Raw genomic sequence first — 7368 nt, forward strand, 5'->3', positions numbered from 1 at the left:
ATGAACCCATCCACCTGGTCGGGCGTGCATCCCTTGCCCTGGGGACTCTCTCTCCGCCTCACTGTATGTAGAGTATTTCTCACCAGCTGCGCTGAATACAGTTTCACGCACAGGACTCAGTACCCTCCCAGACTGAGTTCACGTGCGTGGCAGGCTTGCAGGCTTCTGAAGCAATGGAATATGTTACTAGAAGCAGCCTTTCTTGGTGCTTTCTAGAGGGAAGGGAGCTCCCTGTCTTGGATGGTTTGGGGCCAGACCTTCCTGAAACAACAAGACTAGGCTAGATAATGTTCCTCGACCTTTTGATTTTTTCCTGTCTCTTTTTGTTTTAACTGTGGTCAAATACACATAACATAAAATTTACCATGTTAATCATTTTTAAGTGTACAGTTCAGTGGTGTTAAGTACATTGACACTGTTGTGCAACCATCACCAGCATCCATCTCCAGAGCTCTCTCCGTCTTGCAAAACTCAAGTCTGTAATCATTAAACACCAACTCCCCAGCACCCCCTCCCCCCGTCCCTAGCAACCACTCTTCTACTTTCCGCCTCTACGAATTTGACTCCTCTAGAGACCTCCTGTAAGTGGACTCATACAGTATTTGTCTTTTGGTGACTGGCTTATTTCACTTAGCATAATGTCCTCTGGGTTCATCCATGTTTCTCCTCCTTTTCTGAACTCTTACCACCAAACATCAAAATCTTAAGGCCTTCCTCAAGCTGATTTGGACTTTCAAGTAAGTTAATTCATTGTGACTAAAACAAGCAAACGAGTCAAAGCCACAGGGAATTTCAGAATATGCTTCCTCTCACTCCACAGACTCCCTCTGAGATTCAGATGGGTCCCACTCCCACCTACTCGTTGAGTCATTGCTTTAGATTGCTCTCAGCTCCTTGATTTTTAAAAACGATGCCTTTAAAACAAGAGAATGCTGAGGCAAACTGTGGTAATGGAAAAGGCATGAGAGAACAGGGACCCAGGCCGATCTTCACCGCTCACTCGACCTTGGCCAAATCACTAACCTGCTGAGCAACATGTTCCTCTGCGAAATGGAGGCCTTGAGTCTCCGCCCTGCTGCCCTTCCAGAGTTGCTCTGAACATCTAATGAAACGCATATAAGAATGTTATAAGAATGTGCTTTGTCCTAACTATTGTAGTCAAAGTAATTTCTTCTGGTTCTTATGTCTAGGAAGTTCTATGGAACCAAACACTGAAGAAAAAAGCGTAATCAGTGATAAAACAGCCGAATGGATTGCGGAAGATGATGATGACGTGTTTGTGGCCTCACGCACAACTGAAGATTTATTTACTGTGATACACAGGTCTGGACTAATTTCCTTAATTCCTATTGTAATTGCCTTCCCTTTTGACACCAAAAGAAAAACTGCTACCTCTAAGCAGCCATTAGAATTGAAACTGGAGACTAAGTTCAGATACCCACATATGGGAACACAGTCCAGGGCCTCACATCTTTAATTCACTGACATCTTTGAGTGAAGTGGAGGAGGGGTGGGGAAGGGAGGACCAGGTGCCGAGTCAGAGGCCCCTCGTCTCCTAGCAACCGACCGGCCTATTGTGGCTCCATCTGCTCCCTCACAGCTCTGTCTACAGTCAGAGACATTTAACCCTTCACAGAATTTCTTGTACCAAAAAAATCTTCTCAAGAAGTGATGGGGCGCACCAGGCTGAGTATCAAAGCAGGAACACAGGCAAAGGGGGGCCAGATGAGGACCCAGTTATTGGACAGGGGCACAAAGCAGGGGCTTGGGGGTGAGGAAACTGGGAACAGTCCAGTTATTGGAGCTGGGGCACCAGTTCAGAACAGGACCAGCTCCCAGGCTGCCTTGATTCAGAGTCACTGAGCTACCAGCCTTGACTCCTTAAATTCTTCCTCGGTCCCAGAACCTGGGCAGGACTGAGCCTGCAGGCACAGGCCAAGTGACTCCAGCTGTGGGCATTGAAAGGAGTGCAGGGACAGGGGGCCGGACAAGGGACTCTGAGGACTTAGTGGTGAGAGAGAAAGCTGGTAAGTATGACTGTTTGCAAGGCTGCTGCAGAGAAGTTCCCAGATCATGTCACTGGCGTTCATGAAGTTATATGAAGCATTAGGAAATGGCTGCCGCACAAATTCACTCAAAGCAAACATTCTCTTATTCAGGTCCAAAAGAAAGCTGCTTGGCTGGAAGGAGCCTGGTGAGGCCTTTGCTGGCGGCAGTAGACTGAGCTCCCACTCACCAATAAGGAACACAGCTGATTCTCCAATTAGTGAGTCAGCTGCCTCTGCAGGGTCAAGTGGCGGTGCCAACCTAGATGCTGGCAGAAACGATGATTTCAAGGCCTTGCTACAGAAGAAGGGAAGCAAGGCAACTCCAAGGTCCCGCCCCTCAGCAGCCGAACTGCTGAAGACCACTAACCCGCTGGCTCGGAGAATTATCGCACAATTTTCAAAAGACTATGAAACCACCGATAACCCACGTACCTAAGCCATGGTTCAGCAAGCAGGGTTTAGTTACTAAACTTGAGTAGAGAAGAGGGAAGAGAAAGAGTTTTAAAAAGGAACCATGGAAATAACAAAAGAGCCTACATTTCTTTTACATTAACTCACACTCTGGACAGCAGGAGAGAGGCCACTTTTATCTAGAACTGAAATCATCAGGCACTTAATCATCTTCAGACATTTTGCATTTTCATACTTACAATCTTGCCATTACTGACTACCGATTTTCTCCTTGTTTTCCCCCAGTGGTGAGCACTAAGAGGAAATTCTCAGATGCAAGGGCACATGTGCCGTCTTTTCAGTCAATGACCAGGCTGCTCCATCCCTGGCTCCTGTCACCAAGGGGTGCAGGGTGAGAGCAGATTGGGGGCTGCCAAACCTGGGGGGGCATAGGGTGCCAGTGCTGAGCATTCACTTTCCTGGTAAGGCCTTGATGGCCCTGCATGGAGAAACAGAAAGACTGATGCGTCTTCAACCCTGGTTTAACTCTCCCCAAAGGGAGGTTTGCAGGTGTGCACTTATTTCGGCATGGGGTTGATTGAATGGCTTTTGTCATGCAAAATATGAATGTGTCTCTGTCCTGAACGTCATGCCTTTTTCAGTTTGATTGTCTACACGGAGATCAGGGTGATGAGTTTCAATAAACATATAGACCCTTCCCCCGACCACCCCTTAGCTAGAAAAGGTCAGGACTGGGTTGCTTTGGGTGAACCAAGCTCAGCCAACAAATGAGGCAGCCATTCGTTCACTCAGATCTAGCCAAGGTAACTCGGCATGTTGTCTGTCAACAATGATAGCTAGGATCTGTACCCAGCTCATGCTGCATTCTAAGAACTCTCGTTTCATTTGCATATAACATTCATTACAGGAAGTAATTAGCTGAAGAACAGCATCATCAGAGGCTCAAGGAGGAGAAAGGAAGTGTAACTTGCCTACCACCATTTAGTTCAGATTGTGGTCTGTGGTTGGTTTTGTTTTGTTTAAAGGAAATCTTACTCTGTTCCAAAATCGAGAACATATAGACTAAAAGAATATGTCCAAAATCTAAAAGGCAGCCTTGCAAGATGCTATGGCTCATAACACAAAAAAAGGGCTACATTTTGCCATTTAAGTTCTGTTTGACCAACTTTCACTTAACCATGCTCGGGGAGAGTGTAAGAACTGGGGTAAATGGGTTTCTGACAGACCCCAGAACAGTCATGGCGATCCCCCAGAAAGCTTATAGGCACTAACTATTCTTGTCAGTTCAATTTTCTAAGCAGAGCAAGAGCAGTGATTTATTTGATTTTCATATATCTGGTTTCTGGGAGGTTGGGCGAAAGAACAGACAAAGCATTGAACAAAGAAAACTGGCTGACCAAGAATGGAGGGTTAATTGCCCACCATTCCCAAGAGGGAAAAAGAAAAGTCAAATGAAATTGTAGCCTGTTCACAAAAAGCGCTCCCTGACCCCTTCCTCCTTCACCACCCCCCCCCCCAACAGATTCATTGGTCAGCCTCTTGGAGGATGCAGAAACTGCCCCAGAGACAAGCAGATCTTGATTTTCATAGGTCACCTTGCTCACCAATGAGAAGCAAGCTCTTAGCTCAATGGCCCACACTCCAGTGGACAGAGCTGCTGAAAAACCACACTGAGTTCTGAGGAGATTTGGGCCTCTCACATAGAAGCCCTAGGCCTCGGTCCTTGGTCGGTACAGTTCTGAACTCTAGACTTCGGAGTACAGGCCAGGCCCACCCATCAGCACTTGCAATCAGCACTTCCCCCTGATTTAGGCAGAAGCCACTTAAAATAAGAAACAGTTAGCAAAAGTCCAGTTGCTTTCGAAAGCATTCAAACTATTTGGTTTGAAGGTCCTGACCAAATTTCAGGGATTTTGCCTGAAATACAAGAGATTCATTCCTGGCCTTAATTTATATATGAATGCCACACTTGTCTGCCCCAGACTCAGAATTCCAAAAGATGGAAAGATTTTCCTCTGTAGGGAAATGAAGGAGTGTTTGTGCTTTTGCCTAACAAAAGTGAAAAGATGCCAGGGCCTTCTCCTTGGGAACCATTATGAATAGCTGAACTCTAAAGCCGAGTATGAGACTCACATAGTATAGGACTTGTTACTTCTGCTGATTTTTATGGAAGCTTCTTGTTGTCACTTCTAGGGGGTTTACCTCTCCCCTCACCTTGATACGTCTGGTGGTTTTCCCAAAAGAATCTAAAGCTGAATGCCCAGGCAGCTTTACATTTTTCAATTACCTTGAGTCTTGCTGTCCTCTACAATACTCAGTATGTCTGGAATTTTTAATACATCTTCTACATCATCACTGTGGCCCTCAAATGCCCAGTAGTGTTCCCATTAGAGGATTTGGGGCAGAGATTGTATCATCAGAGGTAACATTCGGGACTGGAAATATTCATTAAATATTTTGCAACAGGTAGACCTAGTCCCAAACAATCACCCCCACTCTAGAATTTCTACCAATCATTGATGAACATAACTCCGAACATCTTTCCTACTCCTAACACTCAACCTCTCTCCTCCCCTTGATTATCATAACACCAACTCTCTCTCCCACTCAGGCACATACCACAGTGTTTGCTGCCTTCTGCACCTACCTGCCGAGACTGGAGAAGAAGGCTGAAAGCCCCTCCAGGAAGGCTTTCCGAGAACATACCGCTGTCACTATTACTAGCGCCAATAAGAATGATAACAACTTTTGAAGGTGGAATACAGAAGGGGTTCAAGTGAAATGAAGTTGTCTCTGGGAGGTCAGCTTCCAATTCCAGTTGTTTCTACCCCTTTATAGCTTCTGATTCCGACCAATAGCAGCAGGTGGCTCTGCTAGACTGACTTCTGTCTAGTCAGGAGTAGAGGGAGTCCTCCCCAGGAGAGGAGGTTAATTGGTAGCTGAGTGTTTTGCACTTGGTGGGTGTTCGTTATGTATTTGTGGACCAAATGTTGAAGGCAGAGAGCAAGTCATTCCCAGTACAACAGGAAGCTTCACTGGTGGCTCCGCTCCTTTGCCTGCCTCGGTCTGTCGCCTGGGTCTGCCACATGGCCCCAGCTTGTCCTTCAGCCCCAACTTCTGTGAACTGCGTCCCTAGCCGACAGCTCACCCTTTAAGGAGGCAAGACCACAAGCAGCAAAATAGTTCATGTTAGCTTAATGACCACAAATCAACCAGTTGATCTGCAGACATTCGACCTTGAATGTGCAAAGACAGAGGAGATCTACAAGGCTCTTGCAAGAAGCATTTCGCCGGACATCCATTGTAACTAGACAACACGGATCAGATTGCGATCCCCCTGAACCTATCAGTCTGAGCAGATCTGTCCATGCACCTGCCCTCTTCTTCATAAACGAACTATTCCCTAAAAAGACGCGTTCACGGTCAGTGCTCCATTCCTCACCAGTGCAGCCTTCCATTACCACCAAGTCTGTAACATAATGGTGAGCATTCACTTTAATATGATTTGCCAGGGCCAGGGCTAGAGTGAGGTGAGTGAGGCGCCTGGGGCGCAAAATTTAAGGAGGCACCCACTCTCAGGGCCGTGCAAGTGCCTTACCCTTGTCCCGGCCGTGCCATCTGCACTCTATAAAGCAGTATCAGTTTATCTTCTTCCTGTGAACAAGTACAGTTCTTCTGATTTAGGGGGGTAACTCTCCCTATCTGTTGTTGCACCAAATGTCTTGTTGCCATCTATTTTTCCATTGCTTTAAACCTTTGTATGCCTACACATCAAAGAGTCTTCAATATCATCAGAAAACATCGTTGCTTTTTAAGTAACCTGCTCCAAGTGGCGAGTTAGCACCTGTTTCAGTAGGGATGCTGACAGGGAGAGCCCTTCAGTGAAATGGTGACTGAGTTGGAGGTGTGTCATTGGGATCCTCGGTCTCCTCTTTCTGCTCCATTCTCCCCAGACTTTGCTTTCCCGCACCAACTCTCCTGAGTGCCTCCTAGTTTGTTCTCCTCCTCGCTAAGAAAAGCATGCTCTCAGGAAAGGGATCAGTTCCTTTACTTTGAGATTATAAGGCTGAATGCTACCTCTTTTGAGGGTTGCTTGCATTTTAACAGGGGAAAAGCCTTAAGCCAAAGGAATGAAGTTCTACTTATAGACTTTTAGGCATCAATTAGTTGCAGAAGTGTCTTTTTCACCATGGAAAGGCCAAATTCCCTGACAGCTAACTCCAGAATATAGAAAATACCTTAATCTTCCGGAATTATTTTAGTAAACTGCTGACGGTCGATTAAATTGTCCTGATACCCAGTGTTGTTCTATGTGGTTGCTACCAAGGGACGCTCAGAAATGGCTACTAAAAGCCACTGAGAAGGCCTAGATAATTCATATTGTACATTAACATTTTTACACAAATGGAATGAATACTACTTATCATTTGAGTAAAAGAACACAAGGATTTAAAGAGTTTGTGAAAATGTGTCCTGTTTGTGAAAGGTGAAGCTGTCCAGTGTCTGATTGATGTCAGTCCAGTACCGGTGGTGATTATTAAACTTATTGGAGGTACAACTTTATTGAACACAAGACTCTGCTTCCCCCTACACACATGTCTAGGTTTTGTGCTGTCACTTCAGCTTGGTGTGAGATGAGACCAGATCTATGCCAGAGCAGCCAGTCCCTCCGAGGCCTTTGCGTGTATGTCAGCTGTAAGTGACTGAGATGTTACAGATTTAAAGGGACAAGAGAGTGGGAAAGAGGTACAAAGAACTGCCTTTGTCAGAGAGCAGCGATGATTATGATTTAAACAATGACATGAAATAAACAAAGTTTTAGAATATGCTGAAACAGATTTATAGAGAAATACAGTAGTAAATGGTTATACACATTTGAGGCTCTTTTAATAAATTTAGCAAAAAGAAA

At 45.6% G+C, this 7368-nt stretch overlaps 1 protein-coding gene across 1 annotated transcript in view; it reads left to right on the forward strand.

The window, feature by feature from the left end:
• The window catches only part of NHSL2 (NHS like 2), a 228034-nt gene extending 220666 nt beyond the window's left edge, over positions 1–7368 (forward strand). Inside the window, exons 8-9 of the mRNA XM_070257864.1 lie at positions 1191–1323; positions 2160–7368. Of these exons, the coding sequence (XP_070113965.1) occupies positions 1191–1323; positions 2160–2484 (458 nt within the window). The 3' untranslated portion in view covers positions 2485–7368. The remainder of the gene's footprint in view (positions 1–1190; positions 1324–2159) is intronic.

Source organism: Equus caballus, chromosome X, assembly GCF_041296265.1.
Source record: "Equus caballus isolate H_3958 breed thoroughbred chromosome X, TB-T2T, whole genome shotgun sequence".
NCBI classification, from domain to species: domain Eukaryota; kingdom Metazoa; phylum Chordata; class Mammalia; order Perissodactyla; family Equidae; genus Equus; species Equus caballus.